The sequence below is a fragment of the Aspergillus pseudodeflectus genome, assembly GCF_044049435.1.
Source record: "Aspergillus pseudodeflectus strain CBS 756.74 chromosome Unknown BJX68scaffold_16, whole genome shotgun sequence".
In the NCBI taxonomy this organism is placed as follows: Eukaryota; Fungi; Ascomycota; class Eurotiomycetes; order Eurotiales; family Aspergillaceae; genus Aspergillus; species Aspergillus pseudodeflectus.
The window spans coordinates 439,253-454,943 of record NW_027263792.1 but is presented as its reverse complement, the minus strand read 5'-3'; the positions used below and the strand labels follow the sequence as shown (position 1 = coordinate 454,943).

The 15,691-nt window shown below is 49.9% G+C and overlaps 7 protein-coding genes across 7 annotated transcripts; 3 read left to right on the top strand and 4 right to left on the bottom strand.

The window, feature by feature from the left end:
* Window positions 1-146: 146 nt before the first annotated feature.
* BJX68DRAFT_265801 (amino acid permease-domain-containing protein) lies at window positions 147-2,084 on the bottom strand (the record flags this gene model as incomplete). Its single annotated transcript, XM_071045325.1, has 8 exons — window positions 147-380; window positions 444-685; window positions 735-815; window positions 914-1,211; window positions 1,258-1,469; window positions 1,518-1,607; window positions 1,658-1,901; window positions 2,010-2,084. 8 exons carry the CDS (start codon window positions 2,082-2,084, stop codon window positions 147-149), a joined length of 1,476 nt encoding a protein of 491 aa, XP_070900284.1.
* A 455-nt stretch (window positions 2,085-2,539) lies between these two features.
* Window positions 2,540-3,515, top strand: BJX68DRAFT_275073 (class II aldolase/adducin domain-containing protein; the record flags this gene model as incomplete). The annotated part of the gene is made up of 3 exons (XM_071047769.1): window positions 2,540-2,799; window positions 2,858-3,389; window positions 3,438-3,515. The coding sequence occupies 3 exons, from the start codon at window positions 2,540-2,542 to the stop codon at window positions 3,513-3,515; spliced, it is 870 nt and encodes a 289-aa protein (XP_070900283.1).
* Window positions 3,479-6,094, bottom strand: BJX68DRAFT_235188 (Zn(II)2Cys6 transcription factor). The gene is made up of 3 exons (XM_071039862.1): window positions 5,466-6,094; window positions 4,554-5,395; window positions 3,479-4,498 (listed from the first exon to the last, which is right to left on the bottom strand). Exons 1-3 carry the CDS (start codon window positions 5,689-5,691, stop codon window positions 3,542-3,544), a joined length of 2,025 nt encoding a protein of 674 aa, XP_070900282.1. The 5' UTR covers window positions 5,692-6,094; the 3' UTR covers window positions 3,479-3,541.
* A 130-nt stretch (window positions 6,095-6,224) lies between these two features.
* BJX68DRAFT_275072 (phytanoyl-CoA dioxygenase family protein) lies at window positions 6,225-7,200 on the top strand (the record flags this gene model as incomplete). The annotated part of the gene is made up of 2 exons (XM_071047768.1): window positions 6,225-6,404; window positions 6,454-7,200. 2 exons carry the CDS (start codon window positions 6,225-6,227, stop codon window positions 7,198-7,200), a joined length of 927 nt encoding a protein of 308 aa, XP_070900281.1.
* Window positions 7,201-7,396: 196 nt separating this feature from the next.
* Window positions 7,397-8,566, top strand: BJX68DRAFT_275070 (ketopantoate reductase family protein; the record flags this gene model as incomplete). The annotated part of the gene is made up of 3 exons (XM_071047767.1): window positions 7,397-7,615; window positions 7,680-8,329; window positions 8,399-8,566. Exons 1-3 carry the CDS (start codon window positions 7,423-7,425, stop codon window positions 8,564-8,566), a joined length of 1,011 nt encoding a protein of 336 aa, XP_070900280.1. The 5' UTR covers window positions 7,397-7,422.
* A 134-nt stretch (window positions 8,567-8,700) lies between these two features.
* Window positions 8,701-10,339, bottom strand: BJX68DRAFT_235185 (alpha/beta hydrolase). Its single transcript, XM_071039861.1, has 2 exons — window positions 9,880-10,339; window positions 8,701-9,826 (listed from the first exon to the last, which is right to left on the bottom strand). The coding sequence occupies exons 1-2, from the start codon at window positions 10,213-10,215 to the stop codon at window positions 9,002-9,004; spliced, it is 1,161 nt and encodes a 386-aa protein (XP_070900279.1). The 5' UTR covers window positions 10,216-10,339; the 3' UTR covers window positions 8,701-9,001.
* Window positions 10,340-12,692: 2,353 nt separating this feature from the next.
* BJX68DRAFT_235181 (NmrA/HSCARG family protein) lies at window positions 12,693-14,158 on the bottom strand. Its single transcript, XM_071039860.1, has 3 exons — window positions 13,783-14,158; window positions 13,307-13,724; window positions 12,693-13,251 (listed from the first exon to the last, which is right to left on the bottom strand). The coding sequence occupies exons 1-3, from the start codon at window positions 13,954-13,956 to the stop codon at window positions 12,914-12,916; spliced, it is 930 nt and encodes a 309-aa protein (XP_070900278.1). The 5' UTR covers window positions 13,957-14,158; the 3' UTR covers window positions 12,693-12,913.
* Between the last annotated feature and the right edge of the window lie 1,533 nt (window positions 14,159-15,691).

Here is a 15,691-nt window from a genome sequence, read left to right as displayed (position 1 = left end):
AAATCAAGATGTGCTTCTGGCTCATTTGACAAAGTAGATCCAGCTGCTTCAATCCTGAAAATAAGCCTAAAGTCAAATACTAATCTCAAAAAGCCATCCTGGTACTACTATACATCAACCGCAACAGAGTAATACTAGGGGAATGTCTACCAAAGCTTCACATACGTCCCAACCCTCCTCCAAAGCGGCCGACTGTAGTGGCTGTCCATAAGGATAATTTCCTCTGGCGTCAACTGTCTCCTCCCAGTGACCAGATCCGCCGCGGCGGGGTCACGCCACTCTGTGCGCAGGACAATCTTGTACAACGCTGTCGGCACAACGATGACTAGGATTCCAATGATATTCACGAAGAAGTTGTATGCGGTGAAGCCCGTGTCGCCCTGGGAATCAGTCGCATGAGTAGGGATTCTCAAGGAAATAATAGGAGGTCTAAAAAAACGTACCAATGATTCGATGCTACTGTATAGCAGACAAACTAGGAGAAGTGTCGAAATGACGAGGGCGCCAGCTGGAGCGAGTGGCCACAGAGGTGATTCCCAACTATAGGTACCCGAGAAGATAGGCGCGTTTTGGGCTTTGACAGCTGCGCGGAACCGGAAGGAGGTAAAGGCTACGATTGCCCAGTTGATAAAGAAGGATGCACTGATAATTGAGATCTGCCAGTTCAGAACTTCGAGACTCTTGCCTGAACCTTTGTTAGCGTTGCTTTGCTTGTATAGGTTGCGTAAACGTACCGCTCAGACTCATGTAGGTCAAGATAACGCCAACGACAGAAGTAATAAGGAGGGCCCATCGAGGTCGTCCCTTCTCGTCGACTTTTGCGATAAAGGATGGTATAATCCTTTGCAGGGCCATTGTCCTCAGAATTCGAGAAGGAAGATATATGCATTCAAGAGCAATTTAGCGAGGATACCGATGATCATGCAAGCATTGATAAGATCCGGAACACCCTTTATGCCGGCATCATCGACGGCAATCACGAATAGAGAAGCAGCCGACCCTGAGCCGCCGAGCAGTCGCTCGTCTGACGAAGGCAGGAGGACTGAGGCAAGGACAACTGAGACCATGTAGAAGACACTAACGCGCCATGGAACCACGTTTGCTGCATGCGCCATTGAATGTCGTGGAGATTTCGCCTCTCCGCCGAGCACACCGATATAGATCTGATCGCCAATGGCCCGGATTGCGAGAAGTACCGCACTGGCAAAGCCCTACTAAGAGTCAACCAAGGCTCCTTGGTATGGTAAGCTCACTCACCCCAAAGCCGTTTTTGAAGACTGGAAAGTCAGTCCATGCGCTTCCATCGTTGACAGAACCACTGGGTCCGGCACCTCCGATTATGGCCAGAGAGATGAGGGTGTTGAAAATGAACAGAAATACTTTGACCAATGATCCGAAGTACTGAAGCCAGGCAAAGTATTGGTTTGGAACCAAGAATACCATGAGGCATATCGCAACAAAAATGGATACTATCCAATGTTAAAGGCAGCTCCGGCCCTTGAGGAGAGTGAACTTACGTAGCGCAGCTTCTGGCATAGAACCTTTTGCCCAGTAGTCAACTAGAACGACAAAAAAGGTTCCTTCTGATACAAACACAGCCGTCCATCCTGGTTGCCTATTAGAACCGGAGAAATCACCATTGAGCGTCTAGGCATACCGAGCCATTCAGCAAGCCCTGCACCGAAAGCCAGGGCTGGGTCCACCCATCGATCAGCACAGTCGATATAGTTACCGGACGTTGGAAAAGCGATGGTCATCTCTGCGAGAGTCTGTAGGTGAGCCCAGACACCAAGGCAAACGGCGAGGTATGCGAGGATCATGTTCCCAGGGCCTCCATTTGCGAGTGCCTTGCCGGTGCCAATAAACAATCCACTTCCGGTGTTGCAACCTAAGGAGATGACCTGCAATGGTAAGCTTACCTTGCAACGGAAAGGCGTAATCAGTACTCACATGGACCTGTCTTGGAGTAAAGGACCGGTGCAAGCTTCCGAGGTGTCGCTCTCGCCTACATTAACGCTGATGGTTGGTTCTAGATTGGCCTTCTTTTCAGCGGAAGGAGTCTGTGATTCTTCGTCATCACTCATTATGGAAAAAATAGAAAGACACGTGGACAAAGATGTTCAAGGCAATCAGCATAGAATCCTCACTGTATATGGAGTAGCAGGAGCATGCATAGGGTTAAGCGGACTGCCACATGGGGGCGTGCTCGGTTTAAAAGAATGCGATAAACAACAGCTGATTCGCCAAATGATAAGAAACCTGCCTTGGATAAAGGGATGTCAGAAGTGGGATCGTCTGTCCAGCCGCAATCTGGGGATCTCCAAGTGCGTCATCTTTCCACGCGATAAAAGATAACCGATCATCGGCTTCGGGGTCGCCTTCCCAAGCTCGAATCCAGAAGGCGATGCCGAACTTTCGTTTGAGCCAGCCGAAAAGCTAAGCGTTTCATCCCCCATAGAGATCTTCGCCAGATTCCTAGTTTTCAGAATCTACCATCCTAGGTATCTCCAACTCGCTTCCTGACTACGCATATACTGCAATGGCTCCCTCAATCGACCAGCCAGCCGCGGCGCAAGACATCTCCCGAGATAAAAAGGAAACGGCCCTAGAGAAAATCTCACAGGGCACCCCGCTGCCTGGAGTGCCGAAGTTTACCAATGTGGAGCTCCAACGGCAGCACATGCTGAACCATATGGCGGGAGCATTCAGGGTCTTTGCGAGACATGGCTTTGTTGAAGGAATGAGTGGGCATATCTCACTAAGAGACCCCGAGTTCCCTGAGAGATTCTGGACAAACCCGTACGACACCACCTTGGCATGACCAGATTCTTCGTACACTAATCTTCACGGACGATAGTCTCGGCTTTCATTTCGCCCTCGTCAAACCATCCGATCTGATACTTGTCGACGAGTCTGGCGTAGCTGTCGGGGGAAACATGTCACGCCCAGCCAACGCAGCCGGATTCCTCATTCATGCCGCACTTCACAAGGCCAGGCCCGACGTAAATGCTGCATGTCATTTCCATTCTACCTATGGCAAGGCATGGTCCGCATTCGCCCAGCCCCTAGAGATGCTGAACCAGGACGTCACAATGTTCTACGGCAAGGCCCAGAGCGTCTATAAAGAATTCGGTGGCGTCGCCCTGAAGGAAGAAGAATCAGCGGCGTTAGCAGCAGCTCTCGGCGCGGAAGGCAAAGGGATGATCCTAAGAAACCACGGCCTACTTACCGTCGGAGGTACTGTTGACGAGGCTGCATATCTTTTTCTGCTTATGGAAAAGAGCTGCCAAATTCAGCTTGCGACTGATGCAGCCGCTGCTGTTAGCCGTCAGAAGGTTTACATTGACGATGAAGCCGCTCGGTACACTTTTGAAAGTACCAGTGAGTCGGTGGGTTCTGCGTTGACCTTGCATCAAAAGCTACTGACATATATACAGGAGAGTTTGTATGCTGAGTTCCAGGTGTACCTGCAATACGAAGCGGTTGTATCTCACGATGGGTACAAAGCTCTATGAAATTTCTCCCGTAGCGATACGTATCGCTAGCTGAGCACCAAGACCCTCATGTCGGTGGACTCGCTGAGGATACTACTCAAGGAGCGATCTTGATTTCCAGGACCACTCTCAGCAGCCCAGACTTTCTCAAGAGCTTCAAGGGCCACTTTGAACATGAGCATCCCACTGGAGTTTGTTGACTTTCTTAGCCAGGCCGAGATCTGCTGTCTGAAATGCAAACTGGTTGCTTCGCATCCTGCAATAAACGCAGGCCAGCATATATCCGAAGAGCGATCTTTCCGTTCCTCTTTGTGTTTGTCATATTGACGGAGGTGGTATATAGTTTGCTGAACATAATGTTGCAATGCAATAGGGTTCACGTCTCGAACAGCTCGGTAGAAGTATATGATCAGAGCAGTATAGATAGCATGCATAAGATGATACGGAAATAGTTCTTTCTGGGGCAATTGTGTGCCTGCAGGATCAGGCAATTGAGTGCTTTCCCTGTAGTTATATTCCCATTGGCATATGCGACTTTCGAGCGTCTTCACATTCTCCGATAGTGCATCATGGTCCGTGTGCGCCGGTCTTTGATGGCGAAGCTTGTCTATTTTGCTTGATAGTTGAGTTGTTTCGAAGATCAGTTTGAATAGTGACTCCGGGAGAGAGTATATTTGCTCGAAAGTCGTCTTCACGGGAGCCAGATTTTGCATAAAGTTCAGATTCAGCGTGTCAGTTGTATGAGAGGATTCTTCTAGCAGTACGTCCCACGTCGTCTCCTGAGAGGATGGCCTTGCACCCGGGTTTGCAGTCTCGTCTGGATCGCTGGCTAGACTTTGATCATAGATGTGGGCACCTCTCGTTAGGATGCGAAGGTAGAGATAGATGCTATGAAGCATTTTAACCTTGCGCGATTTCCGGACTTTGGGAATCCCGTATCGTGTGATAATCCGCTCGATGTCACTCAAGTAGTGAGCTGCATTTTTCATTTCACCACTAACAGCCTAGATTCGAGCAGTTAGTTTCATGACGAGGTAAAGTGCCGAAGGCAAAACTTACACAGATGGTCACCATACTCAACAGAGGCATCAAAATATTCTTGTATTTCTCTCTCTTTGGAGCAGTTCCCGATAGGCCACGTAATGTCATTTGCAGCCTCCTGGTTGCTCGTTCACGATATACCTCTCCCAGCGAATGCCAACTGGGAGTCGCCGACTCATTGGTATGGGGCTGAATTATATCTAATCTGAAAGCACTGATGGCCAGCACGGCGAAGAGAAGCGACAACCTAGCATCACTACTGTTTCCAGTGAGTGCGATCTCGCCTAGCGTGCTCAGCAGATTCGGCACGTAGAGAATTTCCCAAGGTGTTTTGGATTCAACAGGTGCAGGAGTATAGAGTGTGGTAGATATGGTCTGATAGTGGTCGAGTAGCAATTTTGCTGTCGGCATGGGAAAGTCTTGTAGATCTGACGGAGTTGATAATGAGGGTCCTAGTGTGAGCAGTGACTCGTATACTGGTGGCTCCGACGAGGCTTGCTGATTTCGAGGAGACGGAGAGCTGGTATGACCTTCCACCTCCTCTGGTAGTGCTGAACCATCGGCTATACAAGTGTTTGCCGGCCAAGGAATTGTAATGCGCTCTTCTTCACCCAACGTGCCCGCATTGCAGTCCGCAAGAAGTCTCCAAAGCTCAGGGTCAAGAACATCTGCGGGAACCGGCAACGGTGTCGACGGTACTGTGGATTCCTCGGTGCAAAACACATGAAAAGGCCCGTGAGAAGCACTGGTCCCTTCCTGAAGTTCATCTCCCTGGAGGTCAAGTTGCTCGAGAATTGTTCCGACAGAAGTATTTGAAGTAAGAGCCATCAAATCTGCAGCGTTCTGCGCTTGTCGTTCCCCTAGAGTAAGAATAGGTTGGTTTAGCCACAGTCTCATTGTGTTAATCTTCTTTTGCCTTTTGTTACTCACTCGCGAATAGCGGCTGGCGTCTCACATGCATCTCCACCTGGGTGTCTTCATTCTCTAGGCCTGGGTCTCCGAATGATTTCGTGGGCAGCCAAAGCAAACGCGGAGGGGCTTCGGGGACGATGCAATCCAATGACCGTTGTTTGCACTGGGAGCATCGTGGGAAATTTCGGTCGCATCGCACCTTCCTTGTTCGACAGCTGAGGCATGATCCTCCTGCACCCGGCATGGCCACCGTTGTTCGAACTCCTCAACAAGTTTTGACAGTTGAGACGGCGATGGTTCCCTATACAACTGGAACTCTGCTAGGAAAACCCAAAACAGATGGATTGATACGCCCTCAACCGAGCAGGTCAAGGGATTAGGCATATTGGGGGGGATCAATCCCCGTTATTGGACGAAGATAGCTCCCACTCGAAAGTGATGCGGGACGAAGCTGTTCAACTGTTAACCCCGCACCAAGCCACTCGAATTGGAGACGGAGAACGGAAAGTCTCCAACCAGTCTCCCACCAGAGCCGACGAGATAACAATTAGGACCAACCCGGTGGAAGATAGAACGAAACAAACTGCAAGGATGCGAGATGGATGAGGAGGGCTGACGGCCCCACATACCCAAAGCGAAGAAATGGCTCTGAAGTGATAAGGCCAAGATAACGCACAAGTATATCCCAACCGAGTAAGACGGCATCTATTTAATCGAGCCTTCAAGTGGTGCCTTGTGCCGACTATCGTCATCAGATCACACGCCACAAGCATCACCATGGCCATCGCCATCGGAATCGCCGAGGTGCAGCGCATTGACCGTTCGGATGAGTCGGCCATCATTGAGGCTATCGTGCAGGATGGGTGTTGCATCATCAAGAACTTTACAAACGTCGAGACGGTGAAAAAAGTCAACAAGGAGGTGCGGCCATATATCGAAGCAGATAAACCATGGAAGGTATGTCATAGCACAATGAACAAGCGAAGATGTGCTCACAATCTTACAGGGAGATTTGTTTCCTCCAGAGACGAGGCGGTGCACAAACCTGGTTGGAAGAAGCCAGACTGTGCGAGACAAGTGGATAGTTGATCCTATCATCCGCAAGCTGACAGGGTTCTTCGTGGATAAGACCACCTCCAACTTCTACGGCGAGACGAAACACACATACACGAGTGAGGCCATATGCTCCATCGCAATGACCTTCGACATCGGACCTGGTGCAAAGGCCCAGCGGTTGCACCGCGACGATAAGAACTTCCATGTGGACCACGAAGATCAGACAGTGACGGGCTACCGGAAGGGGTCAGATGTGATGATGGCGTTCATGGTCCCTGGAGTAAAGACAACCTTTGAGAACGGAGCAACGACAGCCATCCCTGGCTCCCATCTATGGGGATCGGATCGAGCGCCTAGAACAAGCGAAGCCATAGTTGCGGAGATGGAGTTGACAGATTGTTGGGTAATGCTGGGAGGTCTATACCATGCAGGCGGTGCCAACATCACTGAAAGCGAGCGGAGGATTCTCCATGGGTTCTTCTTCGCCAGAGGGTTCTATCGAGGGGAGGAGAACATCTACCTGGCCAATTCAGCCGAAGACGTATTATCGTGGTCTCCAGAAGTCCAAAAGATCATGGGATACGAGCTTTCCAGTCCTAACATCAGATTTGTCAATTTCAAGACACCGCTACAGCATCTCCGTGGCGAGCAGCTTGACGAATACGGAGATTTTGATCTTTCTCAGGAAGCGAAATAAAGATGGCAGGTCAGATCGATGTAGTTTTCTTTTGTTGGTAGGAATCGTTATCAATCTTATCCACAGATAAGAATAGCCATAATAGCGTCACTCTAGTGGCCATGAGCCGAAATGTAGCTGGAAGGCGTCTCCGTGGCGGGGAAAATAGTCGCCGGAGCTCCAGGACCATATAAAGCCGCACATCTCGTCGGTAGTGAAAGTGACCTCGGGACAACCCCAAAGATGACCAAGAAAGCAACCGTTCTCCTCGTCGGTGCTGGCGGAGTAGGAACAATCGCCGCCCTCAACCTCACCCTGGGCGGCCAAGCAGCCGTCACGACAGTGCTCCGATCCAACTACACAAAAGTCACCTCCGAGGGCTTCCACATCAGATCCATCGATCATGGAGAGATTAAAGGCTGGCGGCCCCATGAAGGTATTCGAGCTCAATCCCCTCGCTAGTATCCAACGATATGATTCTGACCACACCTCGGAGACAGTCCTCAACAAAATCCCCAACCACAAGGAGCAGCAATTCGACTATATCGTCGTGGCGACGAAAAATATTGCTGATCACTCGCCCACAACAGCAGAACTCATCTTCCCCGCCGTAATCCCGGGGAAGACAATCATCGTGCTCATCCAAAACGGACTGAACATCGAAAAGCCGTTTTTCAAGCTGTATTCGCACAATATATGTCTTTCCGGGGTGAGTCTCATCGGCTCTCACGAAACATCCCCGGGTCTCATTGAGCACGACGATCCCGACAGACTCATTATAGGCGCCTTCACCAACCCTAAACTCGAGGTCGCAGAGCAAGAAGCCGCAGCACAGTCATTTGTGGACATCTATTCAGCATCCGGGAAGACAGTCTGCACGTATACGAGTAACGTGCCACTGCACCGGTGGCAAAAGCTCGTGTACAACGCGTGCTTGAACACGATATGTGCTGTGACAGGGCTGGACACTGGACGAATTCGGCTCGCGGAAGATACGGTGGAGACGCTGCTCAGGCCTGCGATGAAGGAGATTGTTGCTGCAGCAAAGGCGGCGGGGATTGAGTTGCCCGAGGGGGTTGTGGATAAGATGATTCATGTTGATCCGTTGACGATATATCTGCGACCGAGTATGTTGGAGGATGTGGAGAGGGTATGTCTCTTCTCTTTCTTCTTCGTTCATGCTTCCTTCCGCAGAATTGTCGAGGCTGATGTGCTGTAGGGAAACATGACCGAGTTTGAGAATATCCTTGGGGAGCCGTTACGTGAGGGAACGGCGCGGGGGGTGTCGATGCCAACGGCAACATTTCTGTATCATACACTAAAGGCGATGCAGTGGCGGGTCAAGGAGCGGAAGGGGCTGGTCACGATTCCCCCGAAGAGTGTTTGAAGGTACGAAGAGTTTCGAAAGGGGGCGAGCACTAAACAAGAGGGGTAGTTCCCAATGTTGAATAGATGGAGGTTAGAGACTTATATGGCCTGTGAGATCACGTTGTTTCTTGCGGAGGTTTCAAAGAAATGATGAGCTGAGAACACGATAGATAATGAGAAAGGTTGGCGAAGCCGGCTTCAAGCAAAACCGCTCCTTCCTTCCTTCAACGAAGGTAGGATGATAGTTGGCATATCGAGCATCCACTGGCAGTGTGCTAGTAACTTGTGGGCACATTGTCTGTCTAGTTTGTCAAATGACCAGTTGCTCTGTTTTAGAATATATTCTAGAACCGAATTTCTAAAAAACATATCCTCAAAAAATGCACAAAAAGCAACACAAATCTACCCCGCCCCGAAGCAAACAGCAAACAACCCGCCCAAGAACACCAACTGATCACTCCAACCATGCCTCAACCGCCGTCCTCAACGCGTCCTTCAACCAAGTCTCCTCATACCGCAGCTCCGAGTCAAACCCGTGCTCCCCATCCTGCAGAACCAAGACGATCTTCTCGCTAACCGGTTGACCCTTCGTCACCTCGCGCGCTCTTGCCACGAACCTCTCCGACTGCTCCACTGGCACTACACTATCTTGTCGGCCATGCGTGATTGTGAGACCGCCCTTGGGGAACTGGATTCCTGGTTGCTCGAGTCGCTCCAGAGGATATATCAAACCACGACGGGGAGAATTCTCTGACCCTCGCGCATACCAGGGACCCAGTCCGCCATGCTGGATACCAGCAAACATCAGCGTTGTACGAGCAGGTGAAGCATCGGATGAGACAGGGTTGTCAAGACGGTTAGATGCCAAATGGTCTGTGATAAATGTCTCGGATGTGTTGATACCGAATGGCAGGACCGTGCGAGTGTTGACGAACTCGGGTGCGTCTAGCGATACACACGGGTAGGCGGCTGTAGCCGCGCGGATGTCTGCTCCATGGGAGAGCGTAAAGTTTACACTTAAGAGTCCACCCGCGGAGTCGCCAGCCAGCAGAATACGATCGAGATCGAGATCGGTCGGTGCTGTGCGGTTGCCCAGGATGTTGTGGATTTCAGGCGTATGCAGCCAGGTCCAGAAATCCTCCAGGTCATCATGGATGTCCAGGCCCGTTGCTTCAGGTAGGAGACGGTAGTTGGGGCTGACGATGACTGCTCCATGTTTCAGAGCAAGATCTGAGAGCCACTGCGGCCAGAATTGTGGATAAAGTGAGTCGCCCATTACCTACGTTTCGTTAGTGTTTGTGAGCTAACGCGAGGTAGACTAGTATTACGCACCAGACCACCGCCGTGAATGCGAATTATCGTGGGCCTTTTGCCGGTGTATGGAGTTTGAGGTACTAGGATTGTGGTTTCGATCTCATGGCTGCCGACTTTCTTGTATGTGGCTTGGATCAGGTCGAAGCCTAGATATTTGGGGTTCGATCGAAAGTCCATTGGGATTTGGAGTTGCTTTGAGCGGCGAAGCGAGCTTGGGACGATTGGTGTTTTATATCTTCTGATTGTTGAAGGTCGAGAGGTAAAGTGGCCCTTCCTCTTATATACTTCCTCTTGGCCCAATACCTGGAGTCGGACAGATCCGACGCCGCGATTATTGTCCGTTGATTTGCTCATCAGCCATCTTTACTAAGGCTCGGAGACAAATTGGCCTCGCGATCGGGCTTTGCTCATTCGCCATCTCGTTTACAGAGTCGGGGTGATCGGGGGCCGTTTCCACCCACGCTAGCTCTGATCAGTCAAGTTAGTCCGTCTCATCATTTATGTTCGACGAAAAGCTCCTCTCTCATGGGCTGAGAGAGTCAAGAACTCCTTCATTTACTGATTGGAGGACAGATACGTTATTGCCATCTCAACAAGTGCGATCACCAAACGATTGCGGCAGCGGTTTCCAATGCCACAGGTACTCGAACAAAGCACTAGACGTAAAAGTGGAAAGCTGCCCCGCGCAGTCGTGTAGACCTGCTTTAGAACCACGAGTCGCCCTGCTAAGCAAATAATAACGTCGCAATCGTTCGAGAAGATACTGTGAACAAGTCATTTAACCATCGGTAGGAGACAAGCTTTGAGGCTAGGGAATAATGGACACTACAGACAATTAGCGAGCGGCTTCATTCGCAGCCCCTTTGACTTTACACGGATCTCATGGGCCAATTGGCAAGGACAAGGCCTCGAAATACCCAAGTCAAAGAGATAATCGATAAAGCGGGGCATAAATGTTTTCGTTGGCGCACGAAGGTACCGAGTGGCATCAACCGACGCCAGCTCCCCTTGTCGCAAGGGAACGTGGCCAACTCCCTGCTTTTCAGCAACCTCAAAAGATTGCTATCTATCGCAAACTTCTACAATCATGTCCCTCACTAGAGACCTACCAGTAAGTGCAGAATACGCTACCTTTGTGGGTCGTGACCTGGACGAAGCACATATTCCTAGCATATTTTTCGGAGAAGAAGTGCTCAAATTCTGCACGAAAAGAGAACTCTTTTGGAGTAAGTAGATAACGAATAAATCATGTTCTACCGTGGTGCCGTATTTCTAACGTTTCCTGGTATCCCCTATATAACTCAGTTTTGTTGTGCTGGAGGACATAGCCAATGCGCTTCCTCTGGTTCCGGTGGCCAATGCACCTTACAACATTGAGCTTCAGGTATGCTCCTAACCAGTCTGCATTTACCTCGCAGGAGATCGGTCGAATAAAACGATTATTAACGAGGACACTGCAAGTTCATCCAACCTATCCCGGATGCTCAATATCTATACAAAATCCTTACGGCCGGACCTACCTTGTTCGCAAGTCGACTCCACTCTGGTGGCTGCCAGAGCTGAAGCTTTGACAGCCAAATAGGGATAACATGTACTTGACGCTTTCCACAGACTCTCGTCTACCACCGCAGGACTGTTGAAATAAGGAAGTGATGTCGCCATGAAAAAAGCGCAGCCTGCCTGTCCCTGGCCCGGGCAGCATCCCATGGAGATTCTTAACGTGGATGGGTTTACCAGGCCATCCTGCATCTTCTGATACGTGACTTCGAAGCCCGACTCAAAGCTTTGGTGCGTATGAATTGGATGGCCAGTAAGCTGAAGAGAAAATTCTGGGCTACCTGTGCTACTCACAATCTTTATTATATAGCGCACTCTTGGGGTCGTAACGTCCGGCCTGCCTAAAAGAACTTCATCAAGAACGAGGTCAAACCGCTTCAGGAACTCCGAGAGCGGATGGTCAAGGATGGTCATCTCCCATCTGACCTTCCGGAGATAGATATTGGTCGCCTTGCGGGACCTCGGGAGTCTCCGTCTAGCAGGGCATAAGATAGAGCCTTTCTCAAGATCAAAAGCCCCAGAAAGAGGCCGACCAAATTATACTGGCAGCGTGGCGCGTCAGGCCTTGCACATCTGACTGGAGATTTGCACCCAGTGTGCAAGTGAGGATTGTCGGATCCGTGGTTACGGCCGCCCTGCATGATCAGTTCTAGGTAGTTCAAATCAAGCTTTACTCAGCCTACTCACACAGCCTCGAAAAAAGCATGTCGAGTGGGCAGCAAAGGTAGAACGCGATTCCAATAATGGTCTTGGATGACAATGATATTTGTAAAACAGTATGTATCATGAAGTCCAGTATTCGTCATATCAAGGAATTCACTCCATGTGGATTATCCCATGTAAGTAGCATTGCAAGAAAACCACAAGCTTGAAGACAGTACGAGATGAGTAGGTGCCCAAGAAAAGTAAAAATAATAAAAGTCAAGATCAAGATCAATCAATTCACCCGAGAACCTAATCTAGGAAAAAACAAAAACAAACTTCAATAATTGCGAAGGAGCCAAGAACCTGGGTGGAACCGGGTTTATTGAAAACTTTCTGCTCGTTTCAGCTTCTCTCGAACCTTGGACGGTAGGGTAGGGCTGAAAATCGAGTCTCAAGCTCCGACTTACGGGGGTTTTCAAGAGAGGGCGTTGTTACTCGGACTACCTTAGTTTGGCCAGAGTTATCGATGACCTCGACACCGTATTGACTTCCGCTTTTGTTGAAATGGCTACACTTCTGATCTGAGGGATTTGGTGGCATGGTACTGGACTAATAGCTTGGGCTAGGGTAGCTGGGGCAGAGTTAACTTGGAACAGTAACCTCTATTTTAGTTAAGGCGTGATCCCATACCTACCACTACTAGTAGGTAGTAAAGGCAGGAGAAGAGCCGGTTGGTTCGACCATATCATAAAGATTTCGGATAGTAATAAGTATCCGATAAACGACGGATGTATCATATCAAACAATCAATTCAGGACAGAAGAAATAAGAAGACAAGTGACGAGAAGCCCTAGACAAAAGCAGCCTTGTTCTCCTCCAGAAAATCCTTCCACGTAGTAGGCTTGTACCCGGCCTCCGCCAACAGATCCTGGCTCTCCTTCAGGCTTCGGCCGTTGTAGTACCCCGGCTCTTCGATGAACAGGTGATTCTCCAGCATTTCAAGGCCCAGATACCCCGGCATAAAGCTCTTGTACGTCTCGTTGTCGATCTTGACGAACCGCGTCTTGTGTCCGGTTACCTCTTCGAATTCTTTGAGAATGCGGGTTGGTGTGTAGTAGTCGGTTGCGGCAAGTATTTGAGAGCCTTGGGTCTTGGAGGGATTCTTGAGTGCGATTGCGACGTATTTGCCTGTTCTCAGGTTAGCCTGGTGTGCGTTGTTTCAAGGGTAGGGGTATGAACTCACCCATATCAGCGTCGATATCGATAAGCGGGAACTTGGAGTCCTCGCTAACAGGGTAGGCGAGGTTGAAAACACCGTCCTCACCCTTCAGAATCATGCCCATAGAGGTGTAATTGGACATGAAGTACCCGGGAAGCACAAAGCTAGCAGGCACGCCGAGAGAGCGGATATACCTCTCAATCTCGGCCTTGTGGTCGAAGTGCGGGACGTCCTTGAGACGACCGCCGGTGGTCTCAGTGACATGAAGTAAAGACGAGTAAATCAGGTGCTGCACGCCGGTCTCCTTGGCGGCATCAGCGACGTTCTTGCCTTGCGTGAGTTCCTGGTCGGAGTTCTGGGTGAATGTAGGCGTTGTCACGAGGAAGACCGAGTGTGAGCCTGTTAGGGCTTGCACGAGCGACGGGACGGAAGTCATATCAGCCTGTGCATATATTAGCTGTGTTACTTTGGGTACAAAATTCGAAAAAGAGGTTACACACGCTTATCATCTCGACACCTTTGTCCGCGAGGGCCTTAGCGTCCGGCTTCGAGACATCGCGGGTGATTCCACGGATCTTGAATTGCTTGGAGAGGCTGGAGTCGGCGAGGACGGTGCGAATGACAGAGCCGCCCTGGCGGCCTGTGGCTCCGAAGACGGTGAGGAGTTTGGACATTTTTATGGGTGTCTGTTTGTTTTGATGGAATGGGTTGTAGAGAGTTGTTGTTGGTGGATGAGAGTGTTCTCTTGTTGATGGATCGTTCTCTTCAGGGAACCACGGCCCTTATATACATTGGCAAAGTCAGTTGGCTTGATAATTGAGATTCCATCTTCCAGGGATTGTTCAGCATCTTCTCTGCAGCGATCAGTCGACTGACAAATGACATCAAGACAATCAGGCCAAGATGGCCGGGCGCCAAGGGACACGCTGAATAAGAAGATCGGCGAGTCGGAGTTTCGCGCCTCCGCTTGGGCCGACAGTTTAGCAACCACGAGGCTCAGCGAATCATGAATGTCTGGAACCATCCACGCAATTCCCCACACTCGGCAGATAGATCCGAAACCATTAAGTGAATCTAATTCGAGCTAACCAGCGGGGAATATGATTGAAGATCGAGATTCAATCGTTCATCTATGCGATGATTCGGCTGTGTTGGTTTTGACGATTACACATTCTCTGCATGCCTCAAGACCCAACTGAACTTGAATTGTTTCTTCTCTACCACCTGGAGTCTCGAGAACGCTGGGCGTTGTTTTCAAAAAAAAAAATTGTTTCTATCAAAGGAATTACCTTGATCTCGCTTCAACTAGGTGTTACGGCACCTTTTTGACAGCACCTTTTTGGCCTGCTGGGGCAGTGCAAAAGTTTTCTCTCTGAAAATATGCGAATAGATCGCAGTCTTCATCGCGCTAAAAGGAGGCTTTGAAGCATCCAAATTCTCTCTTTATCGCCTATCTCCGATAGCGCTCTCTGGTAGAAAGTCATCGTGGTAGTAAGCTGTGTGTCAAACTCTGATCTTCAATATTAACCAGGAGCACTGCAGAAACTAGCCGATATCACTAGGCTGCAAGGGAAGCTGTTTCCTGTGGCCTACTGACCGCCCTGATTACATACGAGCAGTGTGCCATCATGGAAGAAAGGCTATTACTTCCGGACTGGCAGTCTGTTAAGAAGGGCAAGGTTCTAGAGCCACGAAAATGAAACGGGACTCGACGTCACCAAGACGGAAAAGATGCTGGCTGGCTTCCAGGCCTTAGGCGGCGGTGGCCATTCGATGCATTGAATTGTCACGTTACAGCTATGCGTTGTTTATCCATAAATTGGAACACAAGTCAGGATAGTCCCTGACAAGGCATCAACTTCGACCTCAGGTTCTGGGGTATCGTACGCAGTGCAAGAAAAAAGGGATGGTCATTCCTTCCGCAAGATTCTGCGTTGAGGCAACATGTGACTCAAATGTACCGTCTCCTGGTACGATACTTTGGGGCCATGGTGCTGATTATCGAGGTGGGCCGAGACAGGCATAGTATCTCCTCAAACTGGTTTACCCAGTTTCGAGGGTATTGCTTTCGTTGGCTAGGGAAGGGCAATATGACGATCTGAATGGAGAGGCGCTATAGGTTGTCTGACCTAATTCCTCTCGCACACTTCAAAAAAGTTCTCGAGATTCAGAGTAGCGGAGGTATCTACTCCAGAGTTTTCTTGTGGAGAAGGCTCAGGTATAGAGCCGAATGGCTGATGGTTCGAGGATACAGCTTGCTTTCGTTGTTATGTTTTGGGCATAGCGAAAAGCGAATTGTCCTGCAGTCCATGGGTTTCCTGCTTCTCAGCCCCGGCTTGAAGACTAAATTTGATTCACACTGGCCGGAACGTGACACCAACAACCTGATAGGTAACCCCCGGACAGCGA